The 22,871-nt window shown below is 37.1% G+C and overlaps 1 protein-coding gene across 1 annotated transcript in view; it reads left to right on the top strand.

Moving 5' to 3' along the window:
- SNTG1 (syntrophin gamma 1) overlaps window positions 1-22,871 on the top strand; it is a gene marked incomplete at both ends in the record, with an annotated part of 164,040 nt that overhangs the window by 11,251 nt on the left and 129,918 nt on the right. Inside the window, 4 exons of the mRNA XM_081996425.1 lie at window positions 2,363-2,419; window positions 9,340-9,397; window positions 12,026-12,069; window positions 12,177-12,218. Of these exons, the coding sequence (XP_081852551.1) occupies window positions 2,363-2,419; window positions 9,340-9,397; window positions 12,026-12,069; window positions 12,177-12,218 (201 nt within the window). The remainder of the gene's footprint in view (window positions 1-2,362; window positions 2,420-9,339; window positions 9,398-12,025; window positions 12,070-12,176; window positions 12,219-22,871) is intronic.

The following is a 22,871-nucleotide window of genomic DNA, read 5'->3' as shown; positions in this document are numbered from 1 at the left end:
TTGTCAGGCAGCATTGGTAAACTCACAAAAGACCCTAAATCAGCTGTTTTCAGGGCTGGCTTGACTGCCTTTGCTTAAGTGAAAACCGGAAAGGATATTTTTATTGACAGTTTTACATGGGTAATTGTGTGTGTGTTGTGCTAAAAAAGATAACAAGAATAGAAATATTCTGCAGGACAGCTTTCTATAAGGCTTTTTAAAAGCATAGCTCCAGCTTAGAATACATTTGGATGCCACTATGTAAACTTTACAATGAATACTGACATATCATGAACTACAAATTTTAATGAAGATTCATGTTTTTCACTGAGCATATGACTTCATTTGAAATTTAATTGTAAAGTGTGATATTCTTTATTCCATTCATAGTTAATGTAATATTATCAAGCCAGTTTATTAAAAGGTTGCTATTTTTCAACATCTTCTTAGGTAACATAATTCTTTTTTATTTGATTTGATCATGTATAACAAAAATACTAGAATATGTTGACTAGAATGTACAAGTCAAACTTCTGTTCTTAACTAGATGTTCAACAGAAGCTGGAGCTGGAAATGAGGTGGAGTTAACAGGAAGACTACAGCTATCAGTGGAGCCACAGCTGAATGCTCCATGTTCGTTTCTGTAAACTCAGCTTAGACCACACGTCAGACAGTGGCCTATATTAGTTTATCCCGAATATACTGTCTGCAGTGTTACCTGTGGCTGAAACGTCCTGGCAGACAAAAGGTTTTCTAAGACCAGTTTGTGCCCTGAAGTGAAATAACTTTGTGGAGTGAACCCAGTTTCTGGGAAGTTCATTATGAAAGTTCCTTCCTAGAAGGTGTGACCTGAGAGCCAAGAAGGTTATTCTGGTCCCTTTGAACAGTGTAGAAACACATGGATGAAACAGGATAGGCATATTCCTCTATTGCCATTCTACACATTCATTTGTGGGTTACAAATGTAAAAGTATTTTTTTTCACACATTTCAGATGTTAAAACAAAATAAAATTTAAATGTTTGGCCATTTAACAGCAAAATTCTGTAACTCTTAAAATCAAGCATTAATGTAAATAAATAAATGGAAAGTCTCATTTTAGGCAATCCATTTTGTCTTGCCATCCAAAACATTGGGCTGGTTTATGCTTGCTCTTTCTGCAGTTACACAATTCATATTTGTCACAAATATGAAAAAGAAAGCAACTGGATTTTCCTCCAATTTCAGCAATATCAGTTTTCCAAAAATCTTACGTGGTAGCCCTTCATCCTTTCTTTTGCTTTCTGTATATGAACTAAGGAGGGAAAAATGGCTCTGTAGATATTTCGTCCTCTCTGTCACTGGTATGTTTCTGATGAGAAACTTATTCAAATCTGGCTGACACTGGTGATCTGTGCTGATTCTGCTGAAATGTATGGACATATACAGATAAAAGACATATGCAGACTTATGCTATGCAATATATATGATGACATTAATATAAAATCTAGACCACATGTAGGGAGCATTAAAAAATCTATATATTTCATATATTTGTATCTGGACATATAGTATATCTGCTACTAAGAATTTTTTACCAGTAACCAAATTGACTAATTCTAAATGATCTTTGGGTATAAAGTCAACAAGACAGACTAAGGAAAAAAAAAAGTCTTTTTTGTCAATATTCATATCTAAGAAAGATACTAGCCTACAGTTTTTACAGAACAAATTTTAAGACGAGCAATAAAAAGAAAAAAAATGTCTGCTTTAAATAATTCTGTCTGTAACAAGACCCTTTAAAACACTGGTGATGATTTTTAAACCACAGCTCTGAGGTCAACAGTAGCTGTGTTTCTATTATTTTTCTAATTTGGTTTAGGGCTGTGCTTTGAAATTAATTTCTGGATTATGTGCACTTATCATGCTTTGGTTCACAACACTGAGTGTTCTTGGAGTACACAAGCTGTATTCTATTTGAATGAAACTAATTTGGAAAATGTGCTACAAGAGTGCAGTTTATGTACTTCAGCATGTAGTGCTCAATCTGCATATGGGACAAATTTAGGACTAGTTGAAGTTAAGACCTCTGAAATGCATATGTTGTGCACTAACTTTTAAACCCTACAGTTCTGTTCTTATTGCATTTCAGTACTTGCTAGAATGGCATGAACTGAACAAATGAACTTTTGTCTGAGACAGGACCTCCGCTTTTCTTCCTGACTTTGTCTTTTTCCTCTGAAGCATAGGTTTCATGTTTTTTCACATTCAGGAACTCACAAGTTTATTAAAACACGAAAAATTAGTGTAGGATGGAAGCACAGAAACAACTTATTGAAGTGTGAATATGAATGTTATGGCAGAAAACATTAAATCTAACAAAAATTGATTTACTTTTTTTCCAGGAAAGAACAGTGACAATTAGAAGACAGACTGTAGGAGGATTTGGATTAAGTATAAAGGTAGAATGATTTTTTTGTCTATTATTCCAATTTACACAAAAATTTTCTCTGTGTATTGTTAATGCTATTTTTAATGAGGAAAAACTATGTTTTAGAGGACTAAAAACAAGAGAGCAACCATACTCTAGGATGTTAGATACTGTCACAGTACGCAACCAGCAACTACACTGCCCTGTGGAATGGAAGACAATGGAAAGATCATTCCCTTAAGAGTCAATGTAATAAAATTTGATATGAAAGTTGAAAAGTCTTTGTAACTGCACAGACTGTACTTTTGTTCAATAGCACTCTAATTTAAGTTGTTATTAATGAATACTTAATTACAGTGGCAGGCACATGGAACAGCCAATAAGTTCATCATCAATTCTCCTACAAAGAACATCACATTAATTCACTGCAATTCATTAACAGGACAGAAAGTGTTATTCCCTTCTCATACTGTTTATTTTGATGTAGATCAAGGGAAGGCAGCAATTTGTCACGTTACCATATTTTTTCTTTCTTCAGTTAGATTTAAGAACATATTTAAGTGTAAGTAAGTGACCCTTTTTGAGGGAGGGAGAGATGAGGAAGAGGGAGGAAGGGTTAATCATCTTTGTCATCATAATCTATGATTTTGAAAACCTTACCTTAGCTTTGAATCTCAGTGTAGACAACACAACATTAATTTTATCTTCTAAACACAACAGTCCTCAGTCTCAAAATAGCAATGGAAAAAGTGAAGTGTACTTATCATGAATGCAAAAAGGCTTAAGTTATGCATATAAAGTGAAAGTATAGACTTGCCTGTGAACAGTGACTCAGAAGAGGGATTAATGTGCATTTGTGTTGCCATTGATAAGAATATTGCTGAATAGAAACACTAGTTCTTAAAATATGTCTTGGTACACTTGCTGTTATCTTGCTGACCCACTGAAGACCCCTATTCAAGGAAAACTAGTTGTTATTTTGTGGCCAAAGTTTCTCATGAGTTTAGTCAACAGCACACAAGTTATTTTCCTCCAAAATCATTATAGGTTACAGTTCACTGACTAATGATGAAGTAATGCATGGCTATGTAAAATCAAGTAGGTGAGTGAATAAGGTTTTATTTAGCTGGTGCTAAGAAATAATTGCTTACAGTAAGGACTTTTGAGGTTTGGAGAGCAAATCTCACCAAGAGTCACTAAAATTGATTTTTTAGTTATCTATTGCAGTGTTTTATCTTTTAGAATTAAAATTGCTGACAAGCTTAAGATCACATTATTTAAGTAAGAGGTACATTGTATAAAATAAAATATCATTGAAAAATATAAATTAAATAGTGAATGTGCAATGGTCTTGCTTAAATTAGTGGAGCTAGATATTCTTAAATTTTTAGAGCATGATATCCATTGTTCTGAAGAAAATTCTTGGAAGTTGCAAAAGTGTTTAAAAGTGCCAAAACAGGTTACAAATTCAGCCTAGAAGAGATTTTCTTTTTCAATAAGATTCTGTTTCAATTGGAAAAAAACAATTAAAAACTGTATTAAGTGTATTAAAAGCAACTGCAATACAATTTACATATAAAGTCTTTAAATTAAATTATCTTATTTAAACATATTTTGTATGTTTATTTCATTGCATAGATGTTTTGGTCAAAGTTCATCTAAATAGTGGAAAGGTGAAGCTACATAAATACAGGCATGAATACATGATTTCTTTTTGATTTCTGGAATAACTGACAATCAGGTGATGGAATTCCTTCAACAACTGTTATTAAATAAGAAAGAAATCTGTTTCATTAAAGGAAACTCAAGCTTACTTGGACAGTATAGATAGGATAATGAAAATGGCAAGTAGATTTCTATGGTCTGGGATATTCTGTCGATGTGTATCAAGCCATATAATTTATTTTAAAAAAATATTTATTTTTAAAAATTGATTAATGTGCGACCACTTTTGCTACATCCCTTTATTAGTAATCCTACATTCCCAAAAAGAAAGGTTGACAAGCAATTAGATAGTCAACACAATCTAAAACAAATAATCAATATAATCTGCTGTTATCATATTAAGCTAGTAGTAAGAAACAACTTAGAGCTGGAACTTAAAAGAATATTTTTTGTAGTTTGACAGACAAACTTTATGAAGACTCACTGAAATGGACTTTTTAGGTAGGCTGTGACGTGTCAATGTCAGTTCCGAATATTCTGAAAAGTGCCATTTTTTTCTTTTAAAAGCTACTATTCATTCGTGATATGCTTCCTTTTGCAGATCAGTAACAGTTTGTTATTTTGTTTTGTATGATTCCTGAACTTTAATAAAGGACTTACATTTATTATTAGTTTTAAATAGAAAAGTAATTATTTTGTAATAGCGCCTTAAAGGAGAGGTCTGCACGTCACCCTGTAGGAGTGAGGAGGACTGAGGTCTTTCCTCCTTGTTTCAGTAACTCCATCTCCCACAACCCCACATCCCACAGTAGTTCCTTTGTCTTGCTACTTTCTGGCATTGGTGTATATCAGAGAATGCAGTTTATCTGAGGTGCGAGTTATAGTAATAAGGTGATTAATGACCCTCACTTTAAAATAGTTGCTTGTGCTTTGATGTGAATTTGTCTAGTTTTGGCATTCATCTCTAGGGCATTATCATGCCTTTTTTCTGCTAACTTAAACACCCATTTGCTATCAGAAATCTCACGTGATCAAGTCACCTTTTAACTTTCCCTTGAGTAAATTTTTGAAATGTCTATCCCACCTTAAGTATTCTGGACCCTTGGAATTTTTTTTTTCCTGAAGAGCAGAAGATCAAAATGTTAATAATTCCAAAATGAAAGTGTCTAGTTATCGTTTGGTGACTTGCCTATGAGGTGAACTCTCTTCTTTTGTGTTATAACCTGGGTGCTCCAACTATATTTGTAAAAAACAGAGATTCAGTTAACTAACTGCTTAAAAAATCTGCTTATGAGATTGATTTTTACACAAGATCTGAGGTTAAGCCCTTTACAAAATTTCTTATAATCCACTCTTTGAAGGTCTGAAAGAACAAAAAGAACCCCTCTTGTGCTTTGCTGTACTTCATTTTACTGAAGTTAATGGTAAAAGTGTGATTGAATTTAAAGCAGAACTATTTGTTTTACACTCTTCAGAAGGAATTATTTTCTAATTTCTGAAGCCCCTTTAGAACCCTCTGTAATAGACCTCTGTGTGTGAAGGAATAACCATGGAGTTATATGTAGAAATTGATGTGCAGTGTGGTATTTCAGTAAAAAAACTCTCTTTCAAGTTTGAGGTGCAGAGATTTGACACAAGAAGCTGTTAAGCGTATGACTTCTGGGTGTAGCGTTCTTGTGGAAATAGGCAATAAAATTGATAGTTCATTAAAGAAATAAAGGTTTGCAGTTACAGTCTGACTCCTGGCTATCAGGACTCTGTACAGTGCCATTTTTCTGCCTCTGTTTTGATCATTCTTTTTAAATTATGAACAGCATCACAGATGTGATGAGATTCAGTTTGACTTTTCAAAGTTTGACTCGATCAAAAAATCTCTACAGCAAGCATGTGCACCTCTCCTGCTCATACTTATGTACATACTTAGATGATTCTCTTTGTCTTCATTAATTCTGTGATATTTTTAACACATTTTCTCTGTGTTTCAAATTGAAACAATAAAAAAAATAAAAAGGTTAGAAAAACTTTAATTAATATATGAATCATCTAGCTTTTAGTTTAAAAATTTATCTTTTCATGCTTAAAGTCTTGTATAGTTGCAGAAGTTAGTGTTGAATGCATTTTGTATGAAGTAGCATTTTGGCTCCAGCTATGCTATTCTGTCAAAAAGAAAAGTTTAAAAGTGTAAATTAACATTGGCACATTATTGTCCATATTGTTTAATTGCTAGCATGATTCCTGGCATGGTTTTGGCTTACACCAACTAGTATTCTCTGACAGCCCATGAACACAGCTCAGAGCTTTACATGGACTGCTTCCAATAGTCAACATGTATAAAATCACCCTCTTTCAGTTGGGAAGATAGTTTATCCTCATAGACATGAGCCATATTGTGCCACTAGACCTTAAAGTTAAAACAAACAGGCCCATTTTCGTTACTGGAAAAAATGTTGCCTTTTAGTATGGAAAAAAAGTCCCCTACATTTTCTAACTCTGAGGATGCTGAAGTGCAATAATTGGTCTAATTTTTATAGAGTCTCTCTGCTTAGAAAAACAAAACAGTAATTTTCTTATAATACTTGGAGCCAAACACAAAAACAGCATTTGTCAACAAAAGTTACTAGTTTCAGTTGCCCTATCTTTCATATGACTAAAACTGTCCAAAAAAACCCTCATGCATAAAAACTGGAGTAAGAAAAAATCTTTAGAACTGTATCATGTGACATTTTGAAAGGAGGTGTGGGTGATCTCCCACCAGTAATAACCAACATCCAGGTCAGTAAGCTTCAAACAGATGACGGTGATCAGAGCTTCCTCTGCCTCTTCTAGCTCCGCAGGTGGGCAGCTACCTTTATTCCAGGCTCAGCCTTGCCTGCTTAAGGAAAAATGACAAAGAAAATTTGCATTACAATGATTGGTTTTAGAGTCTGACAGAGGTCTGAGCAATTAAGACTTCAACACCATTATTTGACATATTTTTTGTTCCTTCCTCTTGTCTGAGGTTATAACTACATGTCCACACCAGAGGGAGGGAAAATTTAAAACAATGGAAAAGTGGTCGCTGTTGCCAGAAGTTTCTCCAGTACAGTATCTCCTGAGCTGATAAAACCAGAATTTCTACATGCATACACTTTTTCTTCTACTAGACAGAGAATCAAGTATGGAGGATGCAGGATGCAAGGCTGCAGTGTCGGTCTGAAGTAGTATTTAACAAGATGTTGTGGAATATATACAACCTTTTTAGCTTGCTGCAAGTTGCTAACAATGAATGTGTATAGATAGGTGGTCAATTATTTTCTCTTCCCTATTTTGAATTTTTGTTTCGTAGAATAGCAGGCAACAACACCTCCTATGACTAATTTAGAAAGAATCCTTCATACTGGCCAGGACTGGGATGCAGAGAGAAGAGATAATTTTCTTCAGTAGGACTTTACTGAATGCTTCTTCAAATCTGCAGTGGATTTAGGTAGACGTTGTGAGTGAAAGAGAAATAATCATGTTGTGTGTATTGCAGGCTGGCTTAGTAATAACAGTAATTTCCCACTTTACTGGAAAACTGAGTCTAAGGAGGGAGGGAGGCCATTTTACTGAGAAAAAAGGTTCTGTGTAGTTATGCTGAGCTTTAAACCCTACACATTCACTGAGCTTCAAATGTCCTGGATAGTACAATCTCTGTGTAACACTGGAGGCTTAGGAAGGGAATTGACACAATTATTTTTCTGTTTGTTTGAAAAATTTGGAAGAAATTACATGTGCATGTGACTAGGGAGAATTCTGGAGGATGTAAGTTAAGTCTTAGAAACTTAGTGAGCTGAACTGATTATTTTAAGTAAAGCCAACTTTTACTGTTGCTGTTCCTCTGGTGCAAATCACAGAAAGGTATTCATCAAATTTTAATGCTACAATTTATTTAGTCTGAATACATCTCTAAGCCTGACTGAAATGAAGGTAGCCTCATGGTCTTTCTGGAGTGAATACTCAGTCCATGCTACAAATATCAGTAAGTTCTGTGCTTGCCAACACTCCTCCCATTCAATGCCAATAGAACTTTTCTTGTAGACATAATTGTTGTAATATTACTGAGATCCCCGTTAACTCAGTGTTTTTGGGACCATCTGCATTGACAGCCACTAGCAGGAGGATCTTTAATCCTATTTAAAATTCTACAGTTTCGTAGGAAATTAATCTTTATTCCATGACAGAAATAGCTCTTGAGTGCAGGAGTCTGTTCAGTTTCAAACAATTGTTTATTGTGTGAAGAAGGGATATGTGCTGTTCCTTAGACCATCAAAATACCCATGTCCGTCCTCTCCACACGTCGACACTGGATACCTGGACCTAAGAAAACCATTGTTTCCAAAGAAAAATCTGGCTGCTGAAAAGAAGAGTAAGCAAACCCTTAACTAGGATTCCTAGGTAAAATAGCAATGTAGCAGACTGTCATTTCTGACGATCTGAATTTGTACAGGTTACGTTAAGGCTTACACTTTGATGCTCGCTACAGAGGAAAAAATATTTGTTTCTCTGTGTATATTTGCTTTTCTCTTTCTTTGAGTTTCTTTTTTATTTAAGGTTTCTTTTTAACACTTTATTCTTAAGCACCATGAACAGTCACAACAGGGCAAATTGAATGAAGCAACAGCATTGAATTGTTGTTGAACTGTTGAATTACTGTCCATCTTTCCTTTATTTCCCCCTATTTATTGAACACCTACTGTTCCATTTGTTGATGTTTCCTTTTCGGTTCCTTGTTACTTATCCCACTGCTTTGCTCACTCTTTGTGCTTCTGTGACAGAGATGGAAACAAATAAAGCTGCTTTTGAGATGAGAAGTCCAAACTTGCTCTTCTTGGGCGTTTCTTTACCTGTTTCTTGCCAGCATGACAACTAAGTGGTCACAGCATGGCTGCCATTGTAGTGTGATGGCCATTTTGCTTTTGCAGGACATGGTTTCATACATTAAGCTCTCTAGAATTCACAGAAACGGATGTCCTTTTTCTTCAAGTCTTGTAGAATTTTGAACAACATTCAATTCACTTCCTAAACTGATGATGGCAACTGAGAACTTCTTTATGAGAGGCAATAAGGAATTAATCCCAATCAAATGTTTATTTAAAAAAAAAAGAGGAAATACAGAATCAGAGTTATTTTCTCAGTCTCTCTGAAAACTGCAGAGAGTCTCAGTCTCAGTCTCTCTGAAAACTTTCTCTAACTGAAAGGGTAAAATATAATTTTAAGCAAAAAGATATTTCCAGTAACTGACAAGATTGCCTTTTATTCTGTTTTCAGGGTGGAGCAGAACATAATATTCCAGTGGTCATTTCTAAGATTTCCAAAGAACAAAGAGGTGAGTGTCAGACACTGTGTTTTGACATGATCCTTAAAGCAAGGTGCATTAAGTCTTGAGATTCTTCAGGAAGTGTTAAACAAACATTATTGGTGTACCATTTCTCTCTCCATGTCATTATGATCTCTCTCTTCCTCAGAACTGTTCCCTCAAAAAATACAGAATTTGTATTTTAAATGTTTCGTAAACAGTCTTCAACATGATTTTTAAAAGAAGTTCTTGTAAAGCATTACTTTTAAGGAGAGAAATAGGAATTATTTAGAGAATGAAAATATTTAACAAATTTAGCAAAATATAATGATTTTGTGGCTTTTATTTCCAAAAGTTTATTGCCAAGAAGCTGTAGCAGATCAAATATTTGGCTATTAAAGCATGGTAACACAAGAAGAGAATGCATGTCTTTTTATACTGGTTAGTAGGGTGGTACTCAAACAGGTGTGGGTAGTGGCAGAACATTGATAATAACTATGTTATTTCAGCATTGCTGTGCAAGACTTTGCAGCAACTCATACATAGCAAAACTGCATAAGGTCTTATTTTTAATACAAGCAGAGCTGGTGCTGGATCTCTGTGTTGTTTTTAATTGGCCATGGGTTTAAATTATTGGAATGATATAATACGTGCTACGAATATGGATACTGGTCAAACAGCTCATGATGTGCGTAATGATGATAGATGAAGGTTGTGAATAAGTACTAGTATGGTATATTTAATATCTCTGTTATGTTTGTGTATATTTGTGTACATTTGTGTAAGGTCAGAAATGTAAACTTGGAAGCGTTTCCCTCCATCTGTAATGCAATAATTCTAGGCTGCTTCTTCTGCACAATTAAAATGTGCCAGCATAAAAAAAATCTCATATTCACCCACACAGACCAAGAGAGGTACAGGGAAATGAGCATATTGAGAACTGAAAGCCAACCATGAAAGTAGATGTGAAAGTTGTACGTAGGGAGGCTAGAGAGTAGCATGGAATCAGCCCCTAAGGAGGACAATAAGGTTAACCTTAAGAAGTTATACTTGTGACTCCATTCTTTTCAGTATACATGTAAGTATGTAATACATAATAATGTGGCATATATTACCTACATTAGTTATTAAAATGCTATTAAACACTGCAGGAAAAATAAGAAAGATAGATTTAATTTTAATTGTGCACACAAAAGTATACTCTGTTTTCTTTTATTTTTGTAATTTTTTTCTGCATTAGCCGATGCATTATTTCTAACCACAATACCTTGCTGAGATATATTCTCTATTACTGCTTTCAATAAAAATACTGATTTATAAAGACCTAGTTTTGAGGGACATGTCTTGTGTAGGAGGTTACTGTCTTGTGCTGTAGAAAGTGTCATGCCATGTGCCTGTACTAGGGTTCTTAGATACAGAAAATGCTGTTTGACCCGGAGCCTGTACTTCAAAGCTCTGCAGGCTTGGTTCTGCTCTACACCAAATTGACTCCAGCTCTTTCTTTGGACCTGTAACCAAGAATGTGACATTTGATGCAATTCTTAAAACCAGTGAGGCACATAAGGTGCTTAGGCTAGCACATTAGATCATATATGAAGTGTTACTACATGCAAGCCCAGTGTCTGAAGACAAACATTTAGATATGCATCTATTTAAGAAAAAAAGAAAAAAAAAATCAGAATGTCTATCCCCCAATAGTTTAAGCATCCTTTGTTATATGTAACTAGTAACACCAGTCCTTGACAAACACAAACACATACTTGAGTATCATAATTTATGTCAATATTGATTCCAGTTTTACAACTCGTTTAAATAAGTAAAGTTTTTGGATCAAGTCCAATTCTAGTCTTTTCTAGACAGTGTCTTCTGTGTTATTTTGGAATACTATAGATAAATAATCCCATATAATCCATTAACATTCCTTAGTGCTCATGTTAAATGCTATTTATTTCTTTAGACACTTAAATAATCTTTGTTACATTTCTTGCTTATTTATACAGTATATTTGCATTAGCTCTGTAACACAACACAATATTTAAAAATTGCATCTGTAGAATTAGATTTTGTAAACTCTCTTGTAACTTATAGGGTATAGCTTTGTTTTAAAAATCAAATTCAGTTTGGTGATTTTGTGCAATATACTGATTGTCTAGCTCTTCAGCATATATAGTGTTATCCAGCATAAATACTCCACTGAGTTTATCAAAGATGCAGGGTCTGAAGTATCTTTAGTAAAAGTTTATGAGTTAAATTTGTTATTCATAAGTAGCTCTGGAGTTGCTATGGTGCTTTTTCCTCAGAGTTTGCAAGAAATGATCCCTCACAGGCAAATAGGACCTAGTCCTGCAGTCATTTTCTATTAAGAAATGTATGCTGTAACTCATGATAATGTCCTGAAAGATGGTAGTGACTGATGGAAGATGTTTCATAGTCTTGTACTTGGGCTGGGTAGACATTGTAACACTGATATACCAGTATTTTGGGATAAAAAAAAACCCCAAGTAATTTATTTAAAAGTTGTATGTTGGGTTTTTTATAGGGTTTTTGTTTAAATTTTTAAAAGATTATGTAAAAACATTAAATTAAATAGGAATACATGTACATGAAATGTAGGATGTATTGTACAAAGTAAGTGAAAAATATGCTTTCTGTTTTCAGCGGAACTTTCAGGTTTGCTCTTTATAGGAGATGCAATTCTACAGGTAAGTCAAATTGCAAGTGTTTTTGTTTATATTTTTCTAGAAAAGTGAAATGAAAACTATGCTTATGAAATGTAGAGTAAGTCTTCTCTTTATCTTTTCAATAACAGATTAATGGAATTAATGTGAGAAAATGCAGGCATGAGGAAGTGGTGAGCTTTTCTGTTTTTTGGTCTACTTATTGTATTTTGTAGTTATTGAGATGATAGTGTACAGTCATAGCTATGTGCTGGTATCAGTTATATTATTGTTATTCCTAAACCAATATGACTGTACCTTCTCCCATGGCAAGTAACTAAGATCCTAGTGCAATCTCTTTTTCATAAGATTGTTGTAACTGCTGTTCTCAGATAAAGGCGATTATTTTATTATGCAGATTTTAGCTGTACATATTCCAACATCTCTTCTTGCTTATAGCTATCATATTTCAGGAGTGCTACACCTTTCTGGCTATGTGAGGTTATTTTAGTCTCAGACACTGTAATTTTCACTATGTTGGAGATCTGTTGTTTGGTTGGCTTTAATCCTATTTAAAAAATAGGATTAAATAGACTAAAAACTATTAGTCTGCCTTTCGTTCTCTGGCTGTTACTTATGAGGATGCTCTCCTCCTTCAGTTAAGTTGTTATCAATACGGGTTTAAAATAACAGTGTGTTAAGGAGATTCCTTTTAGAGAAGCCATGTGTATTTGAGAGCTCTATAGCAGGCTGATTCCTTTGGTAAGTCAGCTTTGCTAAAACTGTCATATACTTTTGTTATATTTGACTTTTTGACTCTTTTCAGGTACTTTCAGAAGTGGGAAACACTATATTTCAGAAAAGAATGCCAGAAATTAGAAGATTATCAAAGAATTTATCTTTAAATCCTGTATAGCTCCATATAATTTGTACTTGTATTTTCAAAGTAATGTAGAAAAGTTATATTTGAAAGTTTACCTTTCTAAAACTTACTTTGTCAATTCAAAGACGCTCTATATTTCACACAGCATTCTGTTATACAACAATTATTGAACACATGTCATTCAGGTATAGAAAGCAGGAACTAATAAAGACAAAGATCTGATGAATAAGTTGGTGCAGGCTGAAAGATTAGATCACTGCACTGTTCCTGAGAGTGCTTTTGTGCTCTGGTTCCGTGTTGGAAATTTGTGCTGCAAATCACTCTTCATTCTGCTTCGTCATACTGCCTTCCATATATACAGGCTAATAGTCATATTTATAGTACTTTTAAGCTTTGGTTGTGCAACAGTGATCAGATTTCAATCTTTTATAAGCTTACTGCAGTTGTTTGGTTTAATATGCATGGAGGGCTCTGCAGAGGGATCTGGACAGGCTGGATTGATGGGCAGAGGTCAACTGTAAGAGGTTTAGTAAGGCCAAGTGCAGGGTCCTGCACTTTGGCCACAACAACCCCATGCAACGCTACAGGCTTGGGGAGGAGTGGCTGGAGAGCTGCCCGGCAGAAAACGACCTGGGGGTGCTGGTTGGCAGCCGGCTGAACATGAGCCAGCAGTGTGCCCAGGTGGCCAAGAAGGCCAACAGCGTCCTGGCCTGTATTGGAAATAGTGTGGCCAGCAGGAGTAGGGAAGTGATTGTGCCCCTGTACTCAGCACTGGTGAGGCCGCACCTTGAATGCTGTGTTCAGTTTTGGGTCCCTCAGTACAAGAAGGATGTTGAGGTGCTGGAGCGTGTCCAGAGAAGGGCAATGAAGCTGGTGAGGGGTCTGGAGCACAAGTCTTCTGAGGAGCGGCTGAGGGAACTGGGGTTGTTTATTCTGGAGAAGAGGAGGCTGAGGGGAGACCTACTCGCTCTCTACAACTACCTGAAAGGGGGTTGTTGTGACGATGGTGTTGGTCTCTTCTCCCAAGTAACCAGTGATAGGACGAGAGGAAATGACCTCAAGTTGCTCCAGGGGAGGTTTAGATTGGATATTAGGAAAAATTTCTTCACCGAGAGAGTGGTCAAGCATTGGAACAGGGAGGTGGTGGAGTCGCCATCTCTGGAAGTGTTCAAAAGACGTGTGGATGTGGCACTTCGAGACATGGTTTAGGGATCATGGTGGCGCTGGATTAATGGTTGGACTTGATGATCTTGAAGGTCCTTTCCAACCTTAGTGATTCTGTGATTCTGTGATTTTGTGATTCTGTGATTCTGTGAATGTGGTAAACCTTTCAATAGGATTTAAGTAGGCTGTTTGGAGTTTCAAGACGTGAGAAAAAGGTATTACTAAAAGTGTAGGCTTGCACACTCAAAGGCATATTGAAAACTGGTCAGAACACCAGGGTTTTTTGTGGTTTTTTTCTGACACAATCTCTTAACTGCTAGAATTATACGTAAATCTGTTGGCTATTTATGATCAGGCTTAAACACTTCCACTGAAGAAAACAGATTTTGCAAACCCAAAAGGTGCAGACTGACATAGAGTAGTAAGTCATCATGTTAAACTCTGTTTTGTACCTTGATTTTCCATAGCTCTGCAATGAAAAGGCCTGTGGCATAATCACTGCCATCTATTATATTACACTGGTGATTATTTGGCCCTGGTATTTCACCATGCTTTACTGATAACTATACTATGTGTATAAAATTATTTGGATTTCAGAATTAAGTAGTTTATCAAATTAGTGCCATCTTTCCTAATAAGGAGACTCTTTCCCCAATATATAATGAACTTGTTTAACACTTGTGGGCACATTATTTTCTTTATTATCTTCCATTAGTTACCAGATCTGGTGATATAGTATTCAGTGATGCACAGATACTGTTACCCATGAAATACACTGTAATATGAAGCCTGAATCTGACAAATAGATAGATAGATAGATAGATAGATAGATAGATAGATAGATAGATAGATAAGACTTTCATAAGTCTGAACAGCTAGGTTTAGTCAGTTCTTGGTGTACTTTACTAGAGGCCTCTACACAGTTCCTTTCTGTTTCCTTTTGTTGTGGGTTTTTTTTTGCTTGAGGTGAATCACTTAATTTTGAGCTTAGTTTTCTGCTAGTAGAAGGTGAGAATATTACTCATATCATGAAAGCATATTATGAGTTTCCATCAAAGCTTGGATGTGAGCTTCTTGTTTGTCTTGGGTTGTAAAGATTCCCATCTGAGTATAGCATAACATCAATTCAGTCTCAGCGCTCTCTTGTGTTAAAATAAATACATGTGGTGAGGTATCAGCATGGAGGTTGAGAAAAAAAAATCTAGAAATTCTCTTAAAAAATATCTCTCAACGTCATACTGGCAATTTGACTCCAAAAATGCAGTATCAACTTGAATGTAGAGATAAGGAGAGCCCATTATATATGTTAATTTACATCAGTTTATGCTCTTTCTAATCTGGATTTATTAATTATTCCTTTTCCAGTAGACTCTCCTTTGCGTTTTACAGCAAGACTTTTTAAAGGCTGAAATTAGGATTATGCATAGACAGACCTATGAGTTTAAGTTTCTTTCTAATTAATATGGCCCAGCAATGCATAACTTGTCAGTCCACATGCCTAGTTCTTTTAAGGGCTAACAAAACCTTATTCATAAAGCTGGAAACTAATGCATTTGTAGTCTGGAAACTAATATATCTGTAGCCCTTATCTCCATTTATTGTCCAAACATAAACCAAAGATCGATATGCAGTCACCCAATATAATGCTGTTCTTGTAGCACAGGTGGACATTTTTGGTCATTCTGGGTCTAGCCCCTATGCCACTAACAATGGACAAAATTTTGGGAGAGAATGAGAGACTCTGCTCTGAGCTACTTCCCTTGAGTTACTACCGAGTGGCTCGGAGTAGGAGAGTACCAGTCAACTCAGTTACATACTACCAAAAATCTTGTGTTAAATATACTGCTTTTACTGTTTCCAGGGTTATAGTGCACCAAAGCATCTGGGGTCCATGGAGAAGGAAAAATTTCAGTCAAATGAATATTGTTATGTTTAAGTTTATGTCTCTGTTCTTAATGTTATGAATGAAGCATCTCAGGTAGTAGCAACAACTGTGGTTACGTATCACGGGGGTTTCTTTGGCCCTTAGCATCTATTTTTCTCTTAGGAAATAAAAATAAATGAATATGGATATGGAATAATTTCTTATTTCTTGTATATGGGGAAAATTCAGAAAATGTTTCTAATGAAAAATGATAGTTCGTATGTGCCAGTTAATGTGGCATTTGTGCATTCCTTGAAAAGCAACAGGAAAAGCTTGTGTAGAGGTAGGTAGGTATCAAGACAGCATATTTAGACTTCGATAGATTTTATGTAGAGCTAGTTGCAATATATGGCACCATGTTTCAGTTCAGCCATCAGCTGCATTTTGCAGATATGTTTTTCCAGCAGAATGACCTGACATGGGACATCCACGAGCAATGTGTTGTATCTTTTGCTTCCCCCTTTACTCTGCATTCATAGGAGAGCTGTAACTGTGCTAGCTCTCCACAAGTCGTATATGTTATAGGAAACTGGCAGTATAGAGATTGTAGTTGCTTAACTGCAATTATGTGCAGCTGATTAAACTCTTACTCTGATATTTGTTTTAAAACTATGGTTTCATTCAAACTGATTTTTAAAACCCATTGTGAACAGTTTTGGTAATGTTTTTCATAAATGTTTTTAAGCAGCAGAACGAGCATATTGTATTTGAAAGACAGGACTGGAAACCAAATGATCTGAAATCTCACTCCATCTTCACTTTGCAGATATGTCTTTTGGTAAATTATGTTTTTGTGTTATCTTTGTTTCTTTAACTGTGAAACAGAGACCTAGACTATTATCAGGTTTAGCTCATTGAGTTATATGAAGTACTTCAGAATCTGTTATGGAAAAAGATCTCTACATTAATATTGTGCTATTTGGTGATAATGATAACAGCAACGTGCAAATACAGATTACCTGTACTGTGTAACTCATAGCACAACCATTTAATCCTTTCCCCAGTAGACCAAATGATGACTTTAAATACTAAAGCTGCATAGTCAGTTCTTCTGAGAGAAGACCATAATCAATCTGCAATTTATAACTTTTGAATTTAAAAGTGACAGGTAAACTTTTTGGAAATAAAATATTTCCTACGTAAGAGTCCAAGTGACTACTTTTTCCATATAGCTGTTGTTTTCTGTTTGAGACTTGGGTAATAAAAAAAATGCAAATGTCACCTTAGCAACTCTAGTGCAATTATCAAAAACATCTGTTACAATGTATTTGCAATGCCCTTACTGTTCATGAAATTTGGAGCTAATAATAAGCTAGTAGTAACAAGCTAATAAATACTTCAGCATTGATTTGAAATAAGTGTCCATCAAGTGGAAAAGAACCTAGCAGGTGTAAATAGTTTCCTGTTTTTTCCTGTGTAGTGGAAATTCCTTTCATTAGGATATATCCAGGAACAGTATTTTTAAAATGTATTCAGATACTTTTTTAATCTGGTTTTAGTTATGGTTTTGTAGTGTTTAAATAATTAATTTTTGTGTCAAACTTGGTAAAGGCTTGAATTTATTCACTGATAGACTTTTAAAATATCTTAATGTGTTGCTTGTCTTCCTAATTTATATTTTAATTTCTTTGTCTCAAGATACCTGTAGATACATTAGTCATTTTATTAACATTTCATCTTTTACAACTATTCATCAGTACTACAGAGTTTTAACAGAAGGGAGTAGAATATGCCAGCATGACTGATACCACATCTATGATTAATATATGGTATTTCTTTATTACATAGCTATGGTTCTCAACGTAAAAATCCATTAGGGTTTAGTGGGATAGAGCGAAAGATTGACTCACCAGTTATGGTGTAACATCCTTCAAATAACTGCCATTTGTTCCTCCTTTGTCACGCAGCTCTATTAATGCTGAAAGCCTGAGCTAAAAAGAAGAGAGGCAGTTGAGCAGTGGGTTGAGAAGTGTGTACCATCGGACATGTTTTGTTTGTGACCTTGTTTACACTGATATTTTACTGTAACGACTGGGTTTCTTTGCTTCCTTAGGAAGCAAATAGAAATAATTTCATGTTTGTTTGTTTGTAAGTGTGTGTGTTTTACCCTCCAGAACACTTTTTGAAATATTTCATTCTGCACAGCATCTTCCAGTTGTGGAGTTATACCTTAGTTTGACTTTAGTACAGGGACTCCATTTTTTCTTTGTTGTGCATAGATGTAATACTGTACAATAATGAAAAAATAAGAAAATGGGGCTGGCTCTCTGGAAAAGCACCAGAGTACCAATTATTTTACATCTGTTTCTGCACGGTTTATGTTTGGAAAAGCATAGTCTACTTTGTCTAGGTGTTTGAGTTTTTTGTTTTACTTAGACTAACTGCTCCGTAATAATCTAGTGAGACTAGAGAATAATACTGTAGAGGGCATCAAAAGCTTCAAAAAGGTAGAGGAAATAAACATACACAAAACAATCTAATTTAATGTGGGAAAAACAAAACCTTCTATAAGCATGAAAATTATCTTCACTGGTCACTATTAAAAACATTTACTTTCCACATAAGGACTGTCTGACTGGCAGCAACTGTATTTTCTTTAAACAAGTAACAACCATGTGGTATAGACTGAAAGCAAATGTTCAACTCTAAAAGACAACCTCTATATTTTTTATGGCTTGACATGAGCCCAAGAGAGCACACTGGACAAAATAGAGCATGTGTACTGATTTAGCTAGCCAGAAGGAGTAATAAATAAGAGGTGTTCTCAAAGAAGTGCAAATGTGCACACATAGAGTCTTCTGACATTTTTCCAGCAGTTACAATACCTGATCTAACTCTTCAGAATTGTCATTGTTCTGACCATAGTAAAATCTGATGGGTGCCAGGAAGAAACTTTATATCCAGGGGCTATCTAACACCTGTACCTATTTTTAGGGGTTTTTTTCTCTACAATGGGTCTTTGTCTTTTGACAGTTTGTTCGGTGGAGAAGGAAGAGGAAAGGAGAATGGACTCTATATATTTTTCAATAGTATCCAGTGTTGGACTGTTCCAGCCAGATACATGGAGGTTTCCAGATGGCCCACCCCATACTTCTCAACCACTAGTATGGTACAGTATGGTACTGGTGTTTTGGTATCTGTTTGTCAGTACTGGGCCTACTTCTAGATGTATAAATTTTTTCCTTTGCCCTGATAGTACCGCTGTCTTTCTACAAGTTCAGTTTGGTACTACCTGATTCCCATTAGCTGTTTTGCAAGACTGTGGCCAGTAAAACATCTTGCGGTAGTAAGAGGTTCACAGATCAAAAGAAAAACTTTGGTGCAGGTGTTGTTACAGAGGAAAGAAAATCTTCATTAAAAATTACAAAGGTTACCCATTCTTTAGATTTTAGTGCAGAGATCTGCAGGAGTTGTTGTGTCCCTGTGTTTTTAGAACTTTTCTGAGTAAAATGGGAAATAATCACTGCTCAGACTGAGACGATGTTACCAGGATAATGACGTATGTCTTTAAATGAGATCTAGCAAATGTACATAGCTCTATTCCACTTCACAAGCTCTTGTCAAGCCAGTACTGATTCAGAATATTTCAAAGGTTCTAATTATGCAGCTCTGTTAAAAGAAAAGTTCAAGAGAATGATTTACATCAAAAAACTCCCATATCTTAACACGTTGGTGTGCAGTAGGAAGCACTGAGGATATTTCCAGACTCCCAGAAATAGTAAAATGCCTTTTTATGCTATTCTGAGTATAACGTATTTACATATTAAATGGATAGACAGACATGTTTCAAAAAATCTTCACCATATCTCAATCATCTTAAGAGTTTTTTGACATCTCTTGTCAGTAATACTTATATGAAAAATCTAATACAAAACACATTCAAAATCCCCTGTGCACTTTAGTTCACAGTGTATTATTTCTGAATCACTGATTGCAGAGAGAAGTGTTGTTGAGAGCTGGCATTTGCCATAACGAATGCTAACAGATAAAATATTTTTTTTAAACATCTTTCACCCTGGAAGATTACAAGATTTTACAGACTGTATAAAGCATCTTTCCATCAATCAATCAATAAGTAAGGTTTTAGAGTAAAATGAATCACCTGCACAACAATGGAAACAATAACAAATCTGTGAGACAAAGTATTATTTTTTTGGAAGTTTTTATGGAAGATAAGATGCTGGCATGGTTGACTTGAGACATAATGGACAAACTAAAGGGCAAGAAGGAAATGCACAGGCAGTGGAAGCAGGGACAGGTATCCTGGGATGAGTAGAGGGACGCTGCCCAGTTGTGTGGGAATGGGCTCAGGAGGCCAAGCCGCGGTTGGAGCTGAACTTGTCAAGGGATGCAAAGAATAATAAGAAGGGCTTCTACAGGTATGTCAGTCAGAAAAGAAAGGTTAAAGAAAGCGTACCCCCCTTGATGAGCAGGACTGGCAGACTGGTAACAACGTATGAGAAAGCGGCTGAGGTACTCAACGACTTTTTTGCCTCAGTTTTCACCGGCAGTGTCTCTTCCCACACCTCTCAAGGGGATGGACTACAAGATGGAGACTGGAGGAGCAAAGTCCCTCCCACAGTCAAAGAAGATCAGGTTCAAGACCACCCAAGGAACCTGAACATGCACACATCTATGGGATCTGATGAGATGCAATCCAGAGTGTTGAGGGAATTGGCTGATGTGGTTGCCAAGCCACTCTACATGATATTTGAAAAGTTCTGGCAGTTGGGGAAGTCCCTGGTGACTGGAAAAAGGGAAACATTACACCCATATTTCAAAAGACTAGAAAGAAGGACCCTGGGAACTATCGACCTGTCAGCCTCACCTCTGTGCCTGGGAAGATCATGGAGCAGATCCTTCTAGAAGCTCTGCTAAGGCACATGGAGGACAAGGAGGGGATTTGAGACAGCTAGCATGGCTTCCGCAAGGGCAAGTCCTGCCTGACCAACCCAGTGGCCTTTTAGGATGGAATGACGACATCAGTGGACAAGGGATAAACTATGGATGTCATCCATCTGGACTTCTGTAAGGCCTTTGACATAGTCGCCCACAACATCCTTCTCTCTAAATGGGAGAGATATGGATTTGATGGGTGGACTGTTGTGTGGATGAGGAATTGGTTGGATGGTCACATCCAGAGGATGGTGGTCCATGGCTCCAAATGGAGATTGGTAATGGATGGTGTCCTTCAGGGGTCTATATTAGGACCAGTACTGTTTAATATCTTCGTCAATGACACAGACAGTGGGATGGAGTGCACGCTCAGCAAGTTTGCAGATAACACCAAGCTGAGTGGTACGGGTTACAAGCCTGAGGGATGGGATGCCATCCAGACGGAGCTGGACAATCCATTATTTATCAGCAGTGCTGGTTAACAGGGGAGGTCCCAGACGACTAGAGTCTTGTCATTGTGACACCCACCTACAAGAATGGCCAGAAGGAGGATAGGAGGAACTACAGGCCTGTAAGCCTGATCTCAGTACCGGGGAAGATTATGGAGTGGTTCATCTTGAGGGTGCTCACAAGGCCTGTGCAAGACAGCCAAGGGATCAGGCCCAGCCAGCATGGGTTCATGAAAGGCAGGTCCTGCTTGACCAACCTGATCTCCTTCTATGGCCAGGGGACACACCTAGTGGATGAAGGAAAGGCTGTGGATGTTGTCTACCTGGACTTCAGTAAAGCCTTTGACAGTGTCTCCCACAGCATTCTCCTGGAGAAACTGGTTGCTCGTGCCTTAGACAGGTACAGTCTTTGCTGGGTAAAGAACTGGCGGGACAGCTGAACCCAGAGAGTCGTGATGAATGGAGTTAAATCCAGTTGATGGTCAGTCACAAACGGTGTTCCCCAGGGCTCAGTTTTGGGCCCAGTCTTGTTCAGTATCTTTATCAATGATCTGGATGAGGGGATCGACTGCTCCCTCAGTAAGTTTACAGACGACACCAAGTTGGGTGGGAGTGTTGATCTGGAGGGTAGGAGGGCTCTGCAGAGGGATCTGGACAGGCTGGATCGATGGGCAGAGGTCAATGGTATGAGGTGTAATAAGGCCAAGTGCAGGGTCCTGCACTTTGGTCACAACAACCCTATGCAACGCTACAGGCTTGGGGAGGAGTGGCTGAAGAGCTGCCCGGCAGAAAACGACCTGGGGGTGCCGGCTGAACATGAGCCAGTAGTGTGCCCAGGTGGCCAAGAAGGCCAACAGCATCCTGGCCTGTATCAGAACTAGTGTGGCCAGCAAGAGTAGGGAAGTGATTGTGCCGCTGTACTCGGCACTGGTGAGGCTACACCTCGAATCCTGTGCTCAGTTTTGGGTCCCTCAGTACAAGAAGGATGCTGAGGTGCTGGAGCGTGTCCAGAGAAGGGCAACGAAGCTGGTGAGGGGTCTGGAGCACGTCTTCTGAGGAGCGGCTGAGGGAACTGGGGTTGTTTATTCTGGAGAAGAGGAGGCTGAGGGGAGACCTACTCGCTCTCTACAACTACTTGACAGGGGGTTGTGGCAATGAGGGTGTTGGTCTCTTCTCCGAAGTAACTAGCGATAAGACGAGAGGAAATGGCCTCAAGTTGTGCCAGGGGAGGTTTAGATTGGATATTAGGAAAAATTCCTTTACTGAGAGAGTGGTCAAACATTGGAACAGCCTGCCCAGGGGGGTGGTTGAGTCACCATCACTGGAGGTGTTCAAAAAGAGAGTAGACGTGGCACTTCAGGACATGGTTTAGTGGGCATGGTGGTGTTGGTTGACGGTTGGATTTGATGATCTTAGAGGTCCTTTCCAACCTCAATGATTCTATAATTCAATGATAAGCTCAAGGAACGGGCCCGTGTTATCCTCATGAGGTTCAACAAGGCCAAATGCAGGGTCATGCACTGGGGTCGGC

This window comes from Phaethon aethereus (genome assembly GCF_964289735.1).
Source record: "Phaethon aethereus genome assembly, chromosome: 2".
NCBI classification, from domain to species: domain Eukaryota; kingdom Metazoa; phylum Chordata; class Aves; order Phaethontiformes; family Phaethontidae; genus Phaethon; species Phaethon aethereus.
The sequence above is the reverse complement of the archived record's forward strand: the minus strand, read 5'-3'. Positions and strand labels throughout refer to the sequence as shown.